The following is a 24300-nucleotide window of genomic DNA, read 5'->3' on the forward strand; positions in this document are numbered from 1 at the left end:
TATTATGTCTAAATAGTAAATAATACAATAAATAAATGTAAATAGAGGAACTAATTAATATTGTGCTTAAATGCAATAAAAAACAACGTGACAATGCAAAAGATTGTAATGATCATAGAAAGGCATTATTTTTGTTAAGTGGTTTGTGATATCTTGTTATTTTCTGTTTGTTTTAATAAATAACATATGAACTAAACTTTTCTTGTGAGGGCAAAAACTGAAATTGAATTAAAGTTGGAGTTTTGTGGCTTTCAGTTTTAGAGTAAAGGCCATCTATACACCAGTGTGCAACAGCAAATATAGCACCTAAAATGCGCCGTCTTTCTTCTCGAGAGAAAGAACCAAAAATACTGATGACTCATCTTATACGCCTGAACATATGCAAATGTGTGTCGAATAGAATGTTGGAGACCGAAGATGTCTCCATCTCTCTAAATTATATATACCACCCGGCTCTGACTAGCTGTAGCCATCTGGAAATTCAAGAATTTTCTGTGTTTTTTGATTGCAGTAACTCTTAAATGTTATTTGTTTGTTCTATATTAATTTACTTTATTTTTCTTCCCTGACCATCAGCCGATTGTGAATGTAATTTGTGTGCAATATAAACTAAAAGCTTTTTTAGCTATTTAAAGAGCACCTATTTCGTTGCTAAAAACAATGTTGTGTATTTTGTGTATTCTAAGGCAGATTGTTCCTATCCTCGTAATGAGTAATGGGTGTGTTTTGGGCATAAACCATTAGAGTCTCATCTCCCATCCCCTTTAAGAGGCCAGTTGCACTCGCACCATGCCGATTCCCCATTTAGATAGCAGAATTTGTAAACTGAAAAACTAAGCAGAGGAAGAAGACACCAGTTTAAGATTGATGTTAAAAAATTGCGTTGTTTTTATTTGTATTAAAACCTTTGGTTTCTTTTAAAAATCGTTTTCTTTCAGTCATGGAAGTAAAATTAGCAGGCTTTTAATTGCTGTAAATGAATGGATTAGTGTAATCTCAAATAATAATTTACAAATATGAAAAAAAAGGTTTGTACTTAAAAAATATTTTTTTTAACAAACAGGAGATAAAGAATTTACAAACGTGTGGAGAGCCAAAATCCAAAAAGGATTTAAAAGGTCTCATCTTTTCATATGCTTTCAAAAAACAACATTTCAAAATAAGTGCAATATTTGCATTTGTTTTAAGCAAAACATGCAATTACCAGGCTACAGGTGAAGCAGCTATTTACGCCTTCTTACGTCTTGTAATCTGTCCTCATTTATGTCCAAGAGACTCAATAATAATCTTTTACATTTGAATCCTTTCATTTTATTTTATATATGTGTTGTCCCAGAATCAACACTATTGTGTTGTTTTTAACACATCCGTTCTAAGAGTGTACACTTTGCACCAGGTTTTAGTTGGTCAGTGGTGTAGTCTATTTCAGTTGCCTCAAAAATCGCTCATGTGAGTATTGGCCACTGTATGGTAACCCATAATTGGAATGTGACCTCTGCATTTAACCCATCCAGTGAATATTGAACAGACACACACACTGCAAGTCGTGAACACACAAACACCCAGAGCAGTGGGCAACTATCCCTGCAGCAATTAGGGTTAAGGTGCCTTGCTCAAGGGCACCACAGTCGCAACATGCCAGTCATGAGCCTTGAACCGGCAACTCTCAGGTTACAAGCCCAGCACTCTAACCACTAGGTTACAAATGCACATTGCACTGCATTCCCCTGGGTGTATGTTTTAGAAGCAGGCAGAATTATGATAGACCGTTGTGTCCATGTCAACCGGCCCAGGAAGTAAACTGTTGCCTACAATCCATGTGTTTGTTGTAGTCCAAGAAAAGAGATTTATGTTGGAAATGATAACTCGTGTCATCGTTTACCTTGGGGTTTGTGCCTTTTGCACACTAAAGGAAATGTAAAATTGTGAATCGGATAATTGGTGCCCTTTAAACAAGAATTGAGTCTTGCATATGTGACCAGTCACGGAAAGTAGGGACACAAGTCGGATCTGGGCATTTTGAGTTATTCACAGATTCTGAAAGTGCAGTTTCTAAGCTTTCCAACGATGTGTAACACATGGAAATCTGATAAGATTTGGAGAAGTTGTGGCCATTTGAATATAGGAACTCAGAAATACTCAAACCGAGAAAATCGAGACGAAAGGGACTCTTCTTTTCAGCTGGGGGAGACAATAGGGCTCATTTACATCTCATTTAGCTAAGCCATACCCCCTGTAAAACCCTTTTTGAGATGTTCTAGCATCATATGTAGTATTTTATGACCAAATGACAACACGCAAAAATAAACATGACTCTTTTTACCTTTGTGGGGATCACAAGTCGAATCCAGTCTGTTTCAGATTATCCAATGACCATATTTGTCCACAAATGCGTATAATCCGTGAAATATAGATTGTTTACATCAGATTTCGCATGAATGTCTGGTAATACAATATAATATATAATCTGAAGACTATTTAAATCGTAACATGTAAGGGTATATGAGCTTACACTCCGTTAAACACATGAACCCGCCTTCAAAGTTTGTATTTAAAATAGGGAAGTAGTATAATAGATCATCCAAACAGCGCCGTCGAAAACGTGACATCCTTTAGAGAGGTTACCAATGGCTCGCTCGTTCCTCCATCAGCCAATGACTTAATGGAAAATATTGATAGACAAAACATGTAGCCAATTATATGAAGAATACAACGATATCTGTGTAACTTCTGTGTGTTTGGACTCATGCTGCGCTGCAAGAACTGACATACAGATGACGTCAAAGTACCGCGAGAGCGAGTCGAAATTAAACTACTCCGTAAGATTTCTTGAAGAGCTCTCGTGGTACTTTGACGTCTTCCGACTGCGGCGCCGCATAAAGTCAGTGACGCGGCTGACGTACGATGTGGCTGACTGTTATTTGTTCCGCCCCAGCTGCTTTTATTTTTCTTTTGTTTTGTGCGCCCGAGCTTTACAGTCTGGGGAGACGCAGGCTATAAGTTTGAAAAAAAACCCAAAAAACTTAGCAAACATATCTGAGGAACAGGGCAGCGCGTCACTACAGTCACGTGACTTCACGCTCGAGCCGGAAGAGAAGACAATGCTGAATAAAGTCGTAATTCTGCTATTTTTGCACCAAACTGTATTTTCGATGCATCAACACAATCTTACTGACCCACTGATGTCACATGGACTACTTTGATGATGTTTTTATTAACTTTCTGGACATGGAAACCATACATAGATTTTCAATGAAGGGGAAAGCTCTCGGACTAAATCTAACGATAAAACATCTTAAACTGTGTTCCGAAGATGAACGGAGGTCTTCCGAGTTTAGAACGACATAAGGGTGAGTCATTACTTACATTATTTTCATTTTTGGGCGAACTATCCTTATTTAGTAGTCACGCTGTTCCCTTTGGGGGCGGAGGCGAAAACACAAGCTTATACAGTATGTAAATATACACACAGACAATGACGCCCCCCGCTGCACGCTAGAATCTCCGGAAAAACAAGCCTATTTTAACCGCAAAATGTACGCTTTTAAATATACATAAACTGCTATCTCAAACATGGAGAGGCTTCTTCGTGATCTCAACTAACAGATTCTGCAATAAAACGAAAATCACAAATTTCGAAAAAAAAACTTTGTTTCTCATTTTCTCGAAACTTGTGCTGCCGACTTGAGTCCCTGGTTTCCGTGACGGGTCACATATTTGTCCTAACCCAACTTCCTGTTTCAAAATTCAACTAATTTAGAAAGAAAAACAAAAGAGCCATTTTATTGGTTATAGAATAAAGTGTAAACTATGCCCACTTTATCGTACTATTGTTGATATTTTAACTTCTTCTGAGATTGATTTACATAAGTAAGGTTGAGACAAACTGGAACGCAGATGAACAATACATGGAACATCTGCAGTATTTAGTGTACTAGGGATTCACAGAAACATTTTGAATGATGTTAGTGTCATTCCCAACCTTTGACCTTCATTTGAATCATGAATCATTTGATGAATCATGAATCATTTGACATGTAAAAACATTTAAAGTCAACATGAACTCAAAATTAACCCTATTTACGTTTCATTTTGTGGTAAACAAAGTCAATTTTTCATTTTCTAAATCTTTAACCAAAATCTGAAAATGGTAATAATTTTCCTTTGGAATGGCACTCCTTCTCCGATAACATCAGCTTGATGGCTTGGGCAGGACATTGTTAATCACTGCCCATTTGTTTGAGGAAATAATTACGGCTGTGTTTACAGAAACCCTCTAAATGCAATGACAATCTTAAGTTATACCTGAAGCTGTACCTTATCCTTAAAATGTGTTTTCTGTAACATTCTTATTAAAGCATGCTTTCTGTAAGTTATATGTTTGTTAGGTTGGTCTGCACCACTCTTAGCTATACCGGACTGTTGACAGTTCACTCCACTAGTGGCCACGACTGTGCAAAATGCTTCTTTACATTTCAGTCTATAGAAATATAACTCTGATGTTGTAATACAGTCAATACTATAGCAGTGATACAGCAAATACTTGTGCTGAATCAATGACAGCACTACTATGTGCTGCAATTAAATAAAATAGTCGCATGCCATGGCAGCAAAAAGATCTTGTTGATCCGACTTTGTCAAGACAAAGTCAATGAAGAAGCCCTGAATTTTAGCTTCTGACAGCTTTCCTTTCTGTCTTATACTCTGAAATAGTAGCTGTTGATTGTATGTTTCACATGTTGTACCTTTATTGGAAAGGTTATTCAATAACAAAATTACTGATACAGTAATGTGATGCGGGCCATGTGGCTGCTGGGCAATCCACCCTGGTTGTGGAGTAATGAAGAAACTACAGTATGGCAAATATATTATGATAATAAAAATTGGGTGTTCCCAAACCTTTTTATCTAGGACCCACCTAACAGGTATAATCTATATCAAGTTAATTTTTTTAAAATAGAAGTATAGGGAAAAATGCATTCATTTTTATAATTATATTTTTATAAACTTTAAAAACAAACTACTTATTTACAACTTGATTACTGTTAGTAAAGTATTCAAAGGTCAATACATTTGACACATAAAACAAAAAAGTCTAAAGCAATCAAAACTATTATATTTGAGGTAGACAGGCGTGTCTGAAGCAATATGCTTTGTCTGCTGCTTTCCCAGGCCCAGTTAGGAGACTACCCCTTACGTTGTCACAAGAAAATGCCGGGTTTGCATTGTGCAAATCGTTACCCCGAAAGAAAATAATACCAAAAACATGCTCTCCTCTCGTCTGCTTTCCTCTTCCCCTCCTAAATTAGGTCATATCTGAGTGTTGCACACTGCCACACAAGAGCTGTCGCCCCGGAAACTAGAGATGCCCCACAGCACTCTGGGAGTATGACTGTCACACTCACTCATCACAGCAATTAGAGCCCACACGTACTCAACATACCTGTATCTATACTTGCAGAAATACACAAATGCCAAAAAGGAATTCTTAAAAATGTCACTGTCTTAAAACCTCAAGAGAAAACACACACACCTCGAGTCCGTCATACTGTCCCTTGTCATTTTACTATTTTGAACATGTGCTTGAAAACTTAAAACTGAAGTGTGTGTGCCCATTTTAGTGCTCCCTATGGGTTTGAACTGGAAGGTTTCCATGGTTACACAGAGAAAGAGAAATATATATATATAATAGAGCTTTAAGACTCTTGTGTGTATTTGTGTTGTGAGTATCCATTTGTTTTTCTATCTTGTTTGTAATAATGATGAAATATGACACAGATGTCATGAGATGGCCATCTGTATGTGTGTGCGCATGTTTTAAGCAGAACATGTCAAAACTGTCTCTCTCTCCCTCTTCCTGTACTTTGCTTTCTACTTTTTGGTGCCAGAATTCGTCTTGGTCTGTACTTTCTATCCCTACATGTACACATGACCTACATATGAATTAGATTAAAATAACGGCATGGATCTCGGGCCCCCGGGAGGGGCCGCTGAGCTGTGTCTCACACACTGTGCTGGGATCTTCCCACACTCTGAGCTTTATTGAAGATGTTGAGTAAATGTATCTTTTTTCCTTCATTTGAAGAAAATGGTATTTCAAGGCTCATTAACTTTTATTGTACATATTGAACGGGTACGTACGGTTCAAATGCCTAATGTTAGATTGATAGCAAATGAACAAATAGCCTTACTTTATCTGTCAGCATATATCACTTTCTCTTTCTTTCTCTCTTGCTCTCTCTCACAGGTGTAACAACAGAACTCAGTGTGCAGTCATTGCTGGCCCTGATGTTTTTCCTGATCCATGTCCTGGAACGTACAAATATCTTGAGGTTCAGTATGAGTGTGTACCATACAGTAAGTGCACAGATTTTATGTTTATATTTTATGATTATTACTGTATATGCATTTCCTGGGATTCGAACCCCTGACCCCCTTTGTTGCAAGTGCAATGCTCTACTAGTTTAGAATGATGCTCATTAATAGTGCTCGCTACTTAATATTGCTCATAGATTTATATGTGTGTATGCATTTTGCAGACGCCTTTTTCCAAAGCTACTTAGAGTGCATTACAAGGTAAAGACATTTTATCAGTATGCGTGTTCCCTGGGGATCAAACCCACGACCAGTTTGTGCCGCTAATGCAATTTCCTACCAATTGATCCAGAGAAACATACTAAGAGTATGAGTAAGCATACATTTTTGTGATGTCATTACCACAAAAAATATATTTGTAGCTTATCTCTTATTAAAAAAATACAAAAATCATATAAGTCTAACAGTATGATGTTTAAAATATGTGCTGTACAATATAAAAAGTAACACTTTAAGGTGCCAAAGATTTGAATTGAAATAATATGTTAAATTGTTCTCTGATATCTACATAGAAGGTATGTCGCTTTATTAAGTGCAAAAAAATTATCCAGAGACAGTTTTACATATCCATTTACATTGCCTTTAGAACGAAATGGTCTATTATTACCTTATTTGAAAGAGTAATGAATAATAAATTGCTGACAAAAATAGCTGCAAAAGATGCTTTCCAACAGGTGTTTTAGCATTTGTTGTAAACTTGTGGACCTATTTTTCCAAACGCCTCACACCCGTATATTCTTCCGTTGAGAGCTTGAATAATAAACACTCCAGCCCAGTTGGTGGGGATAATCCGCCTTTGCCAATTGCAAGATTACAAACAGCGTTCCCGGCGCGGAGTAATACCGTACCTCACAGCACATCTAATACAAGTCAATGGAGTTGGACAAAAACTACGATAAAACCTGTTGGAAAGCATCTTCTGTGTGAGCATACCTGTATCAGTGAACAACCCTGACCACTCGGTGAGTTTCACGTCTTTGAAAGCGAAAGTTTAATGCATTTTAGGAAGGATTGTTCCAGTGCACCTATACAGCCATTATAGAGGTGGGAGGTGATACAAGAAACACCCGAAAATTCTCGGGTCAGCCGCATATGTCAAAATTTCAGTCAAAACCGTTCTATTTCATCATAAACAATCTGAAAACAGGGCTTTAAGTGTAAAATACCGAACTTGTCCTTTAAAGGAAAACACCACCGTTTTTCAATATTGTACTATGTTTTTACCTCAGCTTAGACAAAGTAATACATACCTTTCTTTTTTCAATGCGTACACTTAATCTTTGTACAGCGCGTCATGAATATGTTAGCATTTAGCCTAGCCCCATTCATTCCTTAGGATCCAAACAGGGATGAATTTAGAAGCCACCAAACACTTCCGTGTTTTCCCTATTTAATTACATGAGTAGTTACACGAGTAAGTATGGTGGCACAAAACTAAATGTGGTGATTTTTTAAGCGGATAAAAAATAAGAACTATATTGTATGGCGGAAGAGCACTTAGTTTGTAGCACTTTGACCTCTGCCTATCTTTAAATATAGAAAACATGGAAGTTTTAAAAATTTTAAATGTTACCAATTGAAGTAAGTTTTTAAGTAGAGCACCTTTCACTTTTTACAGTCTATAAAAGTGTTTGACCATGTAATGTATATTGTAGGTGCCAAACAACAGTAACCATGATTCTTGTTTATTTAAAAAACTAGGAAATTAGTCAGAATAATGCCACAAATCATGTTGTAGTGCTTGCCTTGCATTGCATCCCATAACATTTTTCAGAGATGCAGTAGGTAAAATAGTTCACTCACATACAGACAGACAAAATACTCTATAAGAGCTCAATATTGAACCGTTATGTCACGTTTATTCTGAGTGAGTCACTGTCAAATTTGCACCTCAAGTTGATTTGAAACTTGAGACATTTTAGCAGCATAGCATCGCAGTGATTGCTACCTGACATCTTATCTAGATTTGTCACCAATATGAACTTGCTCTTGACAGAAAATATATATACACGACTGATACTGTGTTGGCCGCTTTTGTTCATCTGTTGTCCGGTCTCGTCCCATGCCACGACTCAGAGGAAAACAGCTTGTCAATCATCTGGGGGGCTGAGCGATGTGGTTTCAAATTCTCACGGTTTCTGTGGGGTTGGTGTTCCAATCTGGGGTGACCATGGCAACGATGACGATAAATCAGTATCGTATGACTGCAGCAATGGCAACAGGAAAAGACTGAATACGCTCGCACACTTTGTCTCACCTACACGTTTGCATACAGAGTCGCAAACGGGTGGAAAAAGAGAGGCATGTGGGGGAATTTCTTGCAGAGCTACATGACAAAAAAAAGACACTCTGGCAGGATGCAGATAGTTTTCCATTTGACCTCTTGACCATAAATCGCACTGCGTGTATGGGGTCATGAAGTGTGTGTGAGGATTTGTAAGTCCACACATGTGTTTGCGACCATCTGGTCAAAAACCCCTATAAACACAATGCTACTAATTAGTAGGGAAGCACACAAGAGCACAGTGTGACACACACTCACATACAAAGCTAATTTCATTACCTCAGTCCTAGAGACCTTTGGGAACATGTTCCAAATGTTTTCTTGAGGTTTTTCTGGCTTTCTCTTTCCCCCCTTGATGGAGGAGTTGGCAGAACTCCAGTCAACCTTTCTGCTTCTGGCCTCTATATATGGGACGTCTGTTTTACATACACACTAAGAACTTCGCACAACTTCATCCCTTATACAGTACCTGCTATTTATATCATGAGGGAAACATTTTTATTTATTAAATCACAGTCTACGAATGGTATGTCCCTGTAAGTCATCTCCATTATAAAGCAAAAACCTTTAATGCGCAAACCATTAGCTGCTTAACTGTTTGTATTGGCATGCCGATGAGCCCACCATTTCAACTTGCTGTTACTTTACTAAAAGCTGTAGGTGATTTTTTTTCACTACAACAGAAGATTTTTAGCTACAGTCGTGGTCTTTAATAATTCATAAAATGAAATTCACAGTTCAGTTTTATGTCTTTTAAAGTCCAAAAGCAGGCAACACAAAAGTAATCCCAGCGGCTCCTGATGATATATTGAGGTCTTTTGAAGCGAATTGATCGGTCTGTGCAAGAAACCGAGCGTTATTTACAACATTATTACTGGTAATCTACAGCCTCAACCAAATGTCCTTAGCGCATCTGAAACTTCCAATCGCTTCCAGAAGGGTAGAGCCCTTGAAGTGGGAACTCTGGGACATGGTCAGTTGTAACTCATGATATAGTATTGGATCATACTTGGTGAAAGTAGTAGTAAAGAAGCAACAATTACATCATTTTCTTTTCATGTAAGATCTACGTCTTAAAAATACGTAAATAAACAGCAAATGTTCATTATTAACTAGATCTCGTCAATTAAGAGAAAACATTTCCCTGCCAGCGACGCTTTCCTCTGACGAGTTTTTACAGTAATTTGTAAATCTGCTATTATTAACTAGATACCAAATTTATAAAAGCTGAAGCAAAAACTAATTTAACAACATTTTAAAATCTGTGTATGTTTTGATAATCGTTCTGAATCAGATCTCTAACAAAATTCCTTTACAAAAATGCAATTATTTCAGCTTTTTGCTCAGAATTTTGTATATTTAAAGATACGATAAAAAGTTTTTTCCTGTTTTGTTTGTTTGAAAGCAGAGGGTCTGTTCTTTCATTTAATATATTTGCATGTTTATATATTTATAGACAAAAATTTACAATTTACAAAATACAAAAAAATGCAGGCGGGCAACTTTTTAAAATAAAAGGCTGGTGGGGAATGAGTTAAGTAAAGTAAAATTTTAAGCAATGATTTGAGTTTGATGCAATACACAAAAAAGGTGCTTAATAGTTCTAAAAGCTTGTAATCATAGGGGAACGATTTTTAACACTATATAGCACCTATATAACACCTCTGTAGAACCATAACCGTGGGTTCACACCAGCCGGGTTTGAGGCGTCAAATTCGCGGCTATCTGGTCTAGTTGGCGCTTGAACATTTTGAGTTTACTCGCTTAATTTGCCTGTGAAATTCTAGTCATCGAGACATTCACATGGAAATTCACGTCATCGCGCTTCTGTGACTCAGCTCGCTTTCTGTAATCACGTCACTACTAGAGCAAGCTCCTGATTGGTTAACAGGTGCGTTTTTCTGCCAAAGTTCACATTTTTCAACTCGCGCTGAGGCGGAATCACGTCTACCGCACCACGCTAATAGCCTCATACGAGCCGTGAGACCTCCAGACGTGCGTCAACGCGTCTTTACATTGACTTAACATTGAAATCACTCACGCTTGATGCCTCTACCGTGGCTGGTCCGTTTGAGGCGTCAAATTCGGGCCTACCACGTCTATTTTGCCGCTTGAACATTTTGAGTTTACTCGTTTAATTTGCGCGTGAAATTCTAGTCATCGAGACTTTCCCGCGGAAATTCACGTCATGGGAGGGGCTTCCTTCCTGTAACTCTGTTCGCTTCCTGTAATCACATCACTACTGATTAATACTGGTTAATGCAAGGCGTTTTTCTGCTAAAGTTTTTTAGTACATTTTTCAACTCGCGTGTTTCCCGCAGCAGTGTTCAATTCACGCGAACTAGACAAGCGAATGAGCCGGAATCGTGTCTGCCGCGCAAAACGCCTCATTTGCACCTCGAGACCTCCAGATACGCGTCAACGAATCTTCACATTAACACTGAAATCACTTGCGCTTGACGCCTCTACCGCGGCTGGTGTGAACGCAGCATTATTGTTCAATATACAGTAGCACAATTTGGTTCTTCACAGGTGCTACACAGTTAGTTTCTGCATAGGTTTTGTTAAAATGGTTCCCCTATGATAACAAGCCAGTGAACCACTTTTAGTGCTATTTAGCACCATTTTTTTTTTTGAGTATACTATCTTTTCAGAAAAGCTCTTCTAGCTCAGTGATCGAGCATTGCGTCAAGCATGGGTTTGAGTCCAGGGAACACACATAATGAAAAAAAATGTATGCACTGTAAGTCGCTTTGCATGAAAGCTTCTTCCAAATGCATAAATGTAAATGTAATGTAAAAGTGTTGTTTGAACGGCGATTCTTATTTTTGCCAGGGGCCTTTAATGATTTTAGTAACCATACAGCAGGATCCTGTGTTCCATCCGTCATCCTGTTTCTCGTTGGTGATTGATATGGCGCTAATAGAGGAAGTTGTAACCTTCCAGCAGGGCTAGAGTTCAGCCGGTTCTTTATTCATTATCACTGACAGCAAATGACTATCTGTTATTGATTTTGTTACTAGGTGACTGAAACTTGACTAGGTGTGTGAGGGAGACATAATTGCTTCTAAATCAGATCTTTTGGAATGCACACATACTCAAACTCTACCCCCATGTGGTTTCTTATTTATTGAGTGATTCATTAACAGTTCCTCTTCATGCATATTTCATAAAGATGGACCACACACGTACGTATATGCATCCGGATGCAAATGGAAGCAAAGTCATTTTTTTTGTATTGAAAATGGCTGTTAATAAATTGTAGAGAGAAAGAGTGCATTTTTGTCCCCCACCAAACAAATGTGACCCTTGGTGGAAAAATTAGTTGCAATAAGCATTTTTTTTTAAATGTATATTTTCAATATATGAATTGTTGGTAGCTGAAAAAAAGTGACAGAGCTACACCTGTTTAAAATTGCAAAGTCAATTTTGAGAAAAATCGAGAGAAACAAAATCACAGCATCCTTACCTTAAAAAACTAATAGATATGGCACACACAAAGTCAAAAACAACACTATAGGAAAATATATGTTCAACTTTTTCCTTCTTTTATTGTTTGATTGACATGGAGACAGACAGCTTTAAGGTCTACTTTAATTCAAGGATCTAATTTAATGTTACACATCAGATATTTTTTTCTCAACAGTTAACGAAACATCCACTTAAGACATAGCAGATTATATCTGCGTAAATTCTTGTCAAAACAGATATTTATAAAACTGTAATTCTGCATATATATATATATACGTCTGTGGGCATGCGATCTGTCAGTCAGTGCGAGGAAGATCGTTTTCATGTCTTATCGCTCTTAATAACTCTTTAAACACTGAGCAAGTCCTGCACTTTATTTTCTTATTCCTGCATATTTGAAAAGAGAAACAAAAATGTCATGCGCATGTGGATTGACACGCATCTTTGAATAGGTTAAGCATTAAGGACGGTACACCGCAGAAATAAAGATCATTATAGATGTTTAATGAATATTTAGAGCATTGGGATCGCTGAACGAGGGCCTAAAGTACTTATTTTTATGAAAACCTCAATTCCTATCAAAATTGACATTTATGCTTTCTTTTCCCTGCAGCTCAAAATTAGACAGTGCGCATTCAGACTCATTTTGCCAGCACGGGTCACACATATTGATATAGGGTTTCCTTCCATTAGTTGGCCAAACAGATAGTCCTACTGCAAGATTGAAATAATCTTGCTTTGTCAGTTTTATGTGAAATAACCCTATGGCTTGCATACTTGTATGTGTACTGGGATAAGAGAATGTATTTTAACTCATGTAACTTCACAACTTGGGTGCAGTACCACATGGGCTTGGAGTTTGTGGTGCATCAACAAATTATTGTGTTTATTATTTAGTCTTTTAATTTCTTTAAATTCTACAACAAATAAATGATGAAATGTAAAACTTGTTAAGCTTATATAGGATGTCTTTTTCATCCCTCTGGCAAGACTGTTGGCTAAGAGCTCCAGTTCTATAACACTTGAGACAATTTTGTGGAACAAACTCTTGCTCTAGTTTGTTTTTATGGGTTCATTTGTCTGGTTGATAGCGTAATGTCACTTGGACACTATTTGTTTTCAAAAATTATGATCACGATCTTAATGGAATTTCTAGAGTATAAATGAAGCGCATTTTACTACTTTCACGAGATTATGATAAGATATGATGCACATTACGTACGTATGGAATTGAATTACTGTGAAGTATTTAATATTACATCATTAATCTGTTGTCTCCCTCTCTCTTTCTCTTTCTCTTCTTCCCTGTTGTGGATGCAGAAGTGGAGCAGAGAGGTAGGTCCATTACTTTAATGTAATTTAAGTATGTAATTCACTGTCAGGCTGTTATGGTGTTATATGATACTAATGACAGATTGGCGATCAGTAGCCCATAATGGTTTATATCAGGAATGTGGAGGAGAAACCTGATCTCAGACCAGAGCTTTACTTCTTGAATTAGTCCTCCTTGTCTCTAAGACTCCTCTCCCCGTGTATCTGGTGGTTTACCATGTATCAGATGTTCAGGGAGGTGTTGCCACTGTTTAAAACTTTAACTGCCAATTGTGCTGACCACAAGACTTGGCGGTGTGAAATTGATGTCCTGCAATGTTACGCCTTTTATCAGGCCTTAACGTAATAACAACTTAATTTTCTGCATTGCTACAAATGAATGAGAGTGGATGCGTGAACGGTTATCAAATGTAGCGGTCTTTTTGTTTCAGGTCCTGATTTACATTAGGATGCTGCATACATTACAAAGCAATTCTTAAATTGACAATAACTGCAAAATGTCATTCATACTGTGCGGTGAACGTGAATATGAGATAAGAATTTAGAATGACAAACATATTCTTAATGCGAGTTAATATAGCAAATAAGCCTAAAGAGGCTGTGCGTTACTGCGATAAGAGGTCTTCCTAAAACCCCATACCCATATAAAAATCAATTGTTGCACTCAAGTGGTTTATTGCTTTTACTAAGCGGTGGAAACCGATGTACCTGTATGACTAAAGAAAGAGACTGATGGACATTATACTAAAGAGATACATTTATTGTTAAACAATTATTGGGATAAACAAATTGGCTGTTTGCAGGTTGCCAAGCCACTTACTGTATGCCACTTATTCTGCATAATTAGCCATTTGAAGTCAAAAGTGTGTTTATAATCATTGTACAATGGCTTTTGAATGTGGCTCAACCAAGCAAGAACTTATTGTTTTAATAATCATTTTAAAATAGTCAAACATAGTCATAGTCAAACGAAACAAAAATGTAAATAAAAATGACAAATTTGTTTGAGTTAACAAAGGCTAGGAAATGTTCCTGAATTAAGACATTATTCTACATCCACAACAATAAAAGGAAACATCCAGTATAGTTAAAATATTAATCTCACTTCCCATTAGGATGTTCCTCATTCTGGGAAAGGAATTGTGGGAAAAGACTGATTTTCTGTGTGACTGTTTGTGTGTGTCTCTCTCTGTTTGTGTGTGACCGTATAAGTAAATCTGCATGGTTTCCAGAAGTATCAATATAAATCAAGAGGAGAAAAATCACACACACACACACACACACACACACAGCTCACAGTTTAGTCAAAAAAGCCCACATATTTAAGATTTACATGACAGTCTGGCCCAGCTGCGTTGACCTTTGTTTTTAGCCACTCTCAACTGTATTTATTGGGCATTGATTTTCACAATACTACAAAAATGTAGCATGCACAACTCCCAGGAAAATTTTCTCAGGCTTAGAAAATATCATTGCTATTTTTGCCAGCATTATATTGTGGGAAAATCCAATATTGCAAACAATAATTCTGCACTGTAAAAAAAATCCTTGTTGCACTTTCATTTTTAGGTTTATTAACTTGAATTTGCAATTCATTTAAACTTTCTTGACTAGTGAGAGGTTGGTATAAATCAGAGGTTCACAAACATTTTGGCGTGTCCCTCTCCTTGTGTAGGGTGCATCCCCAAAGATATTTTATGAAATAAATTATCTTAAATTTAGAATTTGAAAGAAAAAGAACGTATTAAACAATACAATGCTGTGCTGTAATTTTCTGAGGTCTTACAGAGTTTATGATAAATTAATGAACTTTAATAAAATGTCATAAAACTGGACCCCCCAGCAAGCACCATCTCGTGCCCCCAGTTACCTTAAGGCAGTGGTCTCCAACATGGTGCCCGCGGGCATCAGGTTGCCTGCACGGAGTCTGTGAGTTGCCCGCCAAAGCACACTCTACTAATAGCCTCAATTTTAATATTTATTAATTACATATTTTTTACATTAGCTTGGCCTCTTTTGTGTATGTTAACATTTTAAACAATGATAAAACATATCAACAAGTAAAATAAAATAAAATCAACAACAAAACTAAAAGGTTTTGAGTAGACTATATCAAAAAAGTAGCCCTCCAGATTCTTTTGTCCATTGTGGTAGCCCTTGCTCACAAAAAGGTTGGAGACCCCTGACTTAAGGTAATACAACTTTATTTTTTATAATTTATAGCAACCCCTTACAAGTCAAGAAAGTTTAAATGAATTGTAAATTCAAGTTGATTTGACCTAAATATTAAGTGCAACAAGGAGTTTTTACAGTGTGTGAAAAAAATTAAGGTTGATTTGCATTAACAGATGATAATGTTTTCTTCATATTTATTGAACCACGAAAAATAGGGTGATGATTGATTGAACAGTTACAGTAACGGCTGCCTAAATAAACCCTTATATCATGTGCTTTTTCCTGGGGGTTAGAGAAGTCGCTGTGACAGATTTGGAGATACTTCAGGAGTCATGAACTAGAAATAGGTCTACTAGTCATCAGATATGGTTTAATAGATGTTTTTCTCTCAGCTCAAAGCCTGTAGCTTTCTGATCACTGTAGTAGTACATCATGTAACATTTGTCAGTGGTTTTATTCATTCTAATGTGTGACCATGACTCACTGCCTCCTACCTTCCCTTTCAGTTTTTCTTTGTCCAGGTGTACTAAAAGGTGTTTACCAGAGTGAACACCTCTTTGAGTCGGACCACCAGTCAGGCTCATGGTGTAAAGACCCCTTACAGTCATCCAATAAGATTTACTATATGCCCTGGACACCATACCGTACAGACACACTGACTGAGTACTCGTCAAAAGAGGACTTTATTGCAGGTCGCCCCACCACGACATACAAGCTACCCCATCGGGTGGACGGCACGGGGTTTGTTGTGTTCGACGGCGCGCTCTTCTTTAACAAGGAACGTACACGCAACATTGTCAAATTCGACCTAAGAACTCGTATCAAGAGCGGTGAGGCGATCATTGCCAATGCCAACTACCATGACACATCTCCGTACCGTTGGGGTGGGAAATCTGACATCGATTTGGCGGTGGATGAAAACGGACTTTGGGTAATTTACGCCACAGAGCAGAACAACGGACGGATTGTGGTGAGCCAACTCAATCCCTACACGCTCCGGGTAGAAGGATCATGGGATACGTCGTACGATAAACGATCCGCCTCCAACGCTTTCATGATCTGCGGAATCCTCTACGTGGTGAAGAGCGTTTACGAAGACGATGATAATGAAGCACTGGGGAATAAAATCGATTACATGTACAACACTGAGAAGAGTCGTGAAACGCACTTAAGCATTCCTTTCCCAAATTCCTACCAGTATATTGCAGCTGTTGACTACAACCCCAGAGACAATTTGCTCTACGTGTGGAACAATTACCATGTTGTCATCTATTCTCTCGACTTTGGAAACAATGACAACAGGCTCGGCTTTGGTGAGTTTCCCTTTTAATGTAGACAAATTTTTCTGCATATTTTTCCTGTGTGTCATTATTTATGATCTTTATTAATGATTACTGTCAGGATTGGTGGACCAATACAATGTCATTACTGTTGTCATACCCACTATAATTAAATTGATTTACAGTATTAATCATCATACATTCAAAAACCTATATCTTCTTCATGTTTTGTGCACCACATTTGTGACCCTGGACCACAAAACCAGTTGTAAGTTGCACAGGTATATGTTGAAAAAGCCAAGAATACATGGGTAAAATTATCATTTTTTCTTTTAAGCCAAAAATCATTAGGATATGTAAAGATCATGTTCCATTAAGATATTTTGTAAATTTCTTACCTTGTATATAACAATATACAGTATGCAGCAAAATTGTGAAAGAATTGTGCAAGAAACTTGCCTAAAAACTTTTGCTACCCGCTCTTTGGAAATTTCCCATTCAAGTTGGGTTTTTATGTAAAACCTTAAAGGGACTCTCCACTTTTTTTGAAAAAAAAAAGGCTCATTTTCCAGCTGCCCTAGAGTTAAACATTTGATTTTTTACGTTTTGGAATCAGTTCAGTCGATCTCCGGGTCTGGCAGTACCACGTTTAGCATAGCTTAGCATAATCCATTGAATCTGATTAAACCATTAGCATCACACTCAAAAATAACCAAAGACTTTCAAAGATATTTTTCTTATTTAAAACTTGATTCTTCTGTAGAAAATACCCCGTGGTTACTTTTAATAGCATAATATCATTGCGCCTGCTGCAGTTATGGTACGGCAACAAAGTCCTTGATTATTATACCAGAATGAGAGTATAGTTCCTAGAAAATTGCGACTTTTAATTTTCCATCGTTCTTAGTACACGATGTAACTAACGAAGAGACAAGTTTTAAATAGGAAAAATATCGAACTCTTTAGTTATTTTGGGGCGCGATGCTAATGGTCTAATCAGATTCAATGGATTATGCTAAGCTATGCTAAAAGTGCTACCGCCAGACCCGGAGATCAGCTGAATGGATTCCAAAACGGTAAAAATCAAATGTTTAACTCTAGGCGAGCTGGAAAATGAGTCTATTATCAAAAAAAGTGGGGTGTCCCTTTAAAACCCATTCAATCCACAACATCATTACAGCGATAAGCCAGTACGCTAAAACACACCTTTTCATTAGTAATATGTGTGCTAAGGACTTCATTTGGACTCAACAAATGTTGTCCTATCCTACCAAACCATTATTTAATTAGCAAAAGCTTTTTTTTTGATTGATGTATAAATCTTAATAAAAATATTAACCCTTGTGACTGGTTTTGTTGTCGGGGTCACATTAAGTTACTTTATACTGTACATAAAAGTCAGTTATTTCAGCATATGATGTGCCATTTTTTGAACATCTACATGAACTAAATATTATCTTTGGTGGAAGTGAAATTTATTAGCTAATGAGATTTTTTTTACACAAAGCTATAGAATTTTAAACACTTAGAAAATAGCAATGAAATAATATTGTGGCCTATTTGGCGCCCGACATCCCCGATCACTATTTGTCATTGTCTGGAAAGATCTTTTTGGTAGATTTCTACTTTTGTGTTTCACTGAAAAATGGCAGCATAGGCTTGGAATGATGTGAGCATGTATAAATGAATTTTCATTTTTGGGTGAACTGTTACTTTAAGATAGACTGCATCGTTCAGATGTCACAATGTAATGTTATTATGCTACTCTGGGATCGTGAGACACAAATCTACTTTGAACAACTAAACTCGGTTAGAGTCTCTTGTCATTTTCCCTCACTTGTACAAGTATTCATGTAAGGGGTAAAAAGAGACCTTTAGAGAAAAATGTGATTGTATCGGCAATCACAGTCCGCAGCGATGTTATTTCTCACTCCGTTTTATCCCTCCCTCAAATTTAGAGTTGGGGCGTTTTTTTGTCCGCTTGCCAGTTGAGCTGAACTGCAGCTGAATTAATGATTATCTACAGTGTAAACCAGCAGTTATTAACTGCAGCATCTACTGACATACCCATTAGAACAGAGCGACGAAGCTTGGATTTTTACTCGTAACAGGTCCAATTTAAGCATATTGAGCAAAAATAAATCGCAAATAGATTCTGACCCACGCTGTCAAGTCATTACAAAACATCTAATGCAACAAAGTGATACGAAACTTGGAAGTTATGTTGATTCTGGCAGAAATGAGTGCTTTGTTTCCAGAACCAGTGTGCAAAGCTGTAAATAGCCTTTAAAGAATTTATAGACTACAAGCACAGGTGCAAACGTGTGTGTGGTTGTTAATGACCCTGTCTGCATTTATTTTCTTTATTAGCATACTCTACATCAAAGATCTTCTTCATGAGTTCCAGCAAAAGCGTTAGCTACCTGAGTTAATGCATATCAGACTGTGTCTAATGGTCATATCAAAGAGAATATTGATAAAACAACACCAGCTTTGTGTAGTTGGGGTTTTAATTACATTTTATCATGGATTCATTAGTATTTCAAATGTTGCCTGCAGTTTTCTGAAAAAGAAAAACAGCCACTTTTTGAAGTGTAGCGGATGAGAGATTGTTTTAGACAAAGTAGAGCTCTGGTGCATTGTGAAGACTTTTAAATAGCTCCTCATCAGAGCTTTTAAACCTTTTTCTACACAGTGCCACACACACTGACATCTCTTTCAAAAAAGTGCCATCTAATCCTTTTTAATAGTCACAGACGTGTACGCCGAGAGATTAGGCTTATATTTTTATGTTGTTTATCTGCTTTTTGAATACTGATTCAACATTTGTTTTTCTAATTTCCATCTTATAGTGCTGAGAATTTCAAGTCAAATTTTATAACCATAAATACACCGATAGGCCTAAGCAACATGCTTCTTTTTATTGGTTAGTAACAGTTCACAAAAAACTGTCTATTTACACATCATTATGTGATTTTAAACCTGAATGTCTTTCTTATGCTGTACCAGAAATTTGATATTTTGAAGAATCTTCACAAAGGTATTTCCATGCAATGATAGTACGCGGTAACAACGGCACCACAAAAGTCTTTATAACTTGTGTAGTACTGTACATCTTCTGAAGCCATAGCAACATCTCCAAAATGTCTGTGGATCATTTAGTTCAGTTTGTTAACTGGATCAACTAATTAAAACAACCTGGTTCAAATAATTAATAAGTTTACTTAGGGGAGGGTCGCATTTCATTTCTTTTGCTTTTGCAAATACATTATTTTGAATGTAGATACGCAGCAAGCATGCTCAAATAGAGAGTAAAGCCGTCACGGTGCGCCACGCTTTTTTCCCAGCAAGTTTAAAAATACTTCAGTTTTTCCGTGCCGGAAAAGTGCATAGAAAAGAATGCAAAGTGTGGTTTTCGAGGCCAAAATGTGAACCACCCCTTAATCCAGTTTTTAAAGTTTAACTGTTTCGCCGCCATTAACGAGTTATCTTGTCAATTAAGAGAAAACATTTGCATGACAAAAACGTGTTCCTGATGAGTATTTATGGTTATCTGTAATACCGTAATTATCCAGAGATGTAACTCATAATATCGTATTGGATCATACTTGTGTGAAAATGGTTCAAACCCAAGTGAAAATGGTTTAAAAAACAGAAAACAATTGAGAAACCAATAAATAAAACAACAAAAAAAGATGCACCGTTTAAGTGAATGGGAAGGACTGGGCGTATCATATGCACGCCAAAGTGGAACTTGGCGTAATGTATTGCACGAGTTTTACACTTCGTGCTATTCATACGCATCTTCAGGAGACTGTATTGGAAAATCACAAAAAATGCTGATGGGCAACTTTTCAAAAAAGGCTGGTGAGGAATGAGTTAATGATTTACAATGCAGAAGAAAAGATCAGATATCAAGTGGATAATTACAAAAATTTCAGTTGTTAATGCTGTAAAGACAGAACACTGTCAAAGAAATGTTCACAAGCTGTCTTGGGGCCGTTTAAAATGGTCTAAATATGTTTGCCTAACATTTAGTTACAGATATGGATACATTTGGTACAATATGAAGTACTAATGCACTCTTTGTTACCAATATGTACCTCTGAGGTACTAATATATATACTCTCTTTTTGAAATTGTACCACCATAACAGCTTTTTTGACCATTTCTTTTGACAGTGTATGTATTTTTGGAGATCATTGTATAAAAATAGCAGCATCAACAAACACATTTCTGCATTTCTGTCCTACCGGAAAAAAATTGAGGTACATACATACAGGTTTAAAATGACATGAAAGTGAGTAAATAAGGATGGGATTATCATTTTTGAGCAAACTATTCCTTAAAGCTCTGTTTATGTAACGCATGTCCCTGACCAAATGCTGAGCCGAGTGCATTTCTCATAGAAGACTTTAAGTGCTTGAAAAAGCTTTGCCGTTCAGGTGAGCTGGGAGGACATTTAAAGATTCAGACCTACAGCAACAATAAAGAGAGAAGATGAATAGATTGAGAGGGATTATGCTTGCCCGCCTATGACTTTTCTCTCTGTGTCTATGACTTTCTCTACCTTTCGTCTTTTTTCTTATCTGCCTCTCTCTTTCTCACTCTTTGTCTTTATGTCTTTTATTTTTTCCCTTACAGAGATGACAGTCTATCCATAATTCACACACTGGCGCGCGCACACACACACACTTACAAAAGACAGACTGAAATTAAATTAGTTCTGCTCTACTAAGCATGTGCACAGAAGAGGTAAAATCCTGGTCACGCACACATGCGTTTCACATGTAACGCTTACTGTCTCCCCCTTTAACACATCTTGAAGTCTTACTGCAGAGGTGATATGACTGTAATCTGCTTTACTTTAAACGAGCTATAAGCACAAACTCTCTCTAAAACCTGGAGTCGTCTTCTTTCTTCCATTGCTACAGATGCTAATGTAATATGTTGTGATCGGCACAGCGTTTAGTTTAAATGGAATAGCCTCTGAGCTTCTGAGTGGAGTGGAGACTTCTGTTCTATGCTTTTATTAAATGAGAGAATGTCTTACATACGGTTAAAACTCTCTCCACTAGCAATTACAACCCATGCACAGAGGGAAAACTTTATTTTAACCGATCCACAGGAACAAGAATGCACCTGGATTTGCCAGCAGGGAGTTGAACACACAGATCAATCAGTAATGGAGTGATGTTCACACTCACACTTCTGTATGCACACTCCAAAACACAATAACACACACACACACACACACACACACACACACACACACACACACACACACACACACACACACACACACACACACACACACATACTTGCACATCAGGAGTCATGTACACACTGGCTTATGTACATTTACACAGACGTATGTGCGAACACATGCACATTCACATGGACTGCTGACAGAGAGCAATCTCGCCATGTAGATCTGAGCAGATAAGAGTGAGGATTACAGTGGTAACACCACCAAGGGGACTTACACTGTTATTACTATAGTGCTGATAACATAAGAAGAGGAGAGCAGACTGAGCTTTGGATTTCTCTTGTATGTTTCCTCACCGAGCCTTATATCTTTTGTCCTTTGTGTCCTTTATGTTTCTTTATGATTAAAGACTTATCATTTATAATATAAAAAGTAAGGAATAATTGACAACGGGCCGATGAATTATTCGAAAATATATTGTATACTTATATTTATACTTATACACTCTGGATTATTTTAACATAATGCTGGGTAAATATTGGACAGAACACAGACATTGCTCTGGTGGCTATTTTAAAACATTTGACAGGTCAGGTGTTCATTTATCAAATAATAATGCATACCATGTAACATTGCTCAACCAATCAAAATAAAGCTTTCAACTGCCCCCTCTAAATTCAATGCTGGGTTAATAAATAAGCATATGCTGGGTTGCTTCAATGCTTAAGTAAGCATAGGTTTATTTAAACCCCAACATGTGTTCTGTCCAATATTTACCCAGCCATGGGTCAAAAACAACCCAGCATTTTTTGAGTGTATAGGATATATGATATTACTGTACTATAAAATCAAAAGCAATGTCAGCAGTATCATTAGCAGTATAAACTGAATAAAAATATTCGTAGTGCTTTCAAACATACCAGTGTATAAAATTTTCTATAAAACCTATATATGACCATTACTAACTGTACAAAAAGTGTCTGTACTATTATATCTAGAATGTTAATTTCATAATGCTATTAGGCAAATATGCTTATTAGTTGTTTTTATAATATGGATGCGATACTAACAGTAAAAGTAATTGCGACGGATGAATGAAAGTCATTTTATTCGAATATTGTGAATAGTGTATCCAATATTAACCCCAAATTTTTTAATTGTCTTGTCTTTGAGCTTCATCAATTCAGCCCTGTTACCCAAGTTGCCCCCCAAAATTGCCCCCCCCCCAATTTTTTTTTTAGAATTATAAGTTAATCAACATGCTTCATTATATGTTTATTAAAAATAAAATCACTTCAGGGTTATACATTTTGGAGTATAAAAGAATAACCTGTTTTGTACCCTGTGCTTGGCTGGCACCATGTGCAGTACCCAGTTTTTACTCGCTAACCTACATGCAGTGCTATAGAGACTGACACTTTATGTGTTAAATTGGCTGTGTGAATATTTTATCAGTTTTTGAAACTCATTGTAAACAACAGCACCAATTACTGATTCCCTGCATGGTTGCCATGGTGCTGTTTTCTTATTGGTCCTGATCAGCAAGGTGACATTGATTCTCATCTCCTTGTGGGTTGAAGCATCTTTCCCAGAGCCGTGTTGCGTTAAGCAGCCTCGAATGATTTGCTGTTGCGGTCACACCTGAAGGTATGACCAAACATCAAATTACCCGATTTCTTACAGCGATTACCTAACAGTGCAGCAGTCGGATGTAGAAGGCAGAATAAATCGCCCTCTTTCTTATAGTATGTTAGTGAACAGGAAGAGTTGGGCTAAACAGGCCACGCCGAAAATCACAGTCCCTTCAAAAGTATGTCCCGTAATAGATGAAAAGTGAACTTTAACCCTGAAGATTGAGTCGGGCATTTTTCCATCAAGGCAGAGAATAGACGACTCCCTTTGATCACCCCCCAATCAAAGCGCCCTTTCCTTCAGGAAACACACACGATGCCCTCTATCTGCACCCCTATTGTGTTTGAGTGGGCCGTATCATGAAGATGGCAATCTGGAAACACGGAGGGCCACGGCAGACCGGCGGTCACCCGAGAGAAAGGAGAGATGGAGAGATTTGGAAGAGCGATGAAAGAGTTGGTTTGTCATTTAATGGCTTCTGTTAGAAAAAGGAAGGGAGGGTGCCGTGCCGTGCCTGTGTGTATGAGCGATTAGTCACTGTA

At 37.3% G+C, this 24300-nt stretch overlaps 1 protein-coding gene across 7 annotated transcripts in view; it reads left to right on the forward strand.

The window, feature by feature from the left end:
• Nucleotides 1–24300, forward strand: part of adgrl3.1 (adhesion G protein-coupled receptor L3.1) — a 124037-nt gene that overhangs the window by 43952 nt on the left and 55785 nt on the right. For all 7 annotated transcript variants that reach the window (XM_065254733.1, XM_065254736.1, XM_065254738.1 and 4 more), the window contains exons 4-6: nucleotides 6248–6357; nucleotides 13451–13465; nucleotides 16144–16950. In XM_065254733.1, coding sequence (XP_065110805.1) covers nucleotides 6248–6357; nucleotides 13451–13465; nucleotides 16144–16950 — 932 coding nt within the window. The remainder of the gene's footprint in view (nucleotides 1–6247; nucleotides 6358–13450; nucleotides 13466–16143; nucleotides 16951–24300) is intronic.

The sequence above is a fragment of the Paramisgurnus dabryanus genome, chromosome 4 (assembly GCF_030506205.2).
Source record: "Paramisgurnus dabryanus chromosome 4, PD_genome_1.1, whole genome shotgun sequence".
In the NCBI taxonomy this organism is placed as follows: domain Eukaryota; kingdom Metazoa; phylum Chordata; class Actinopteri; order Cypriniformes; family Cobitidae; genus Paramisgurnus; species Paramisgurnus dabryanus.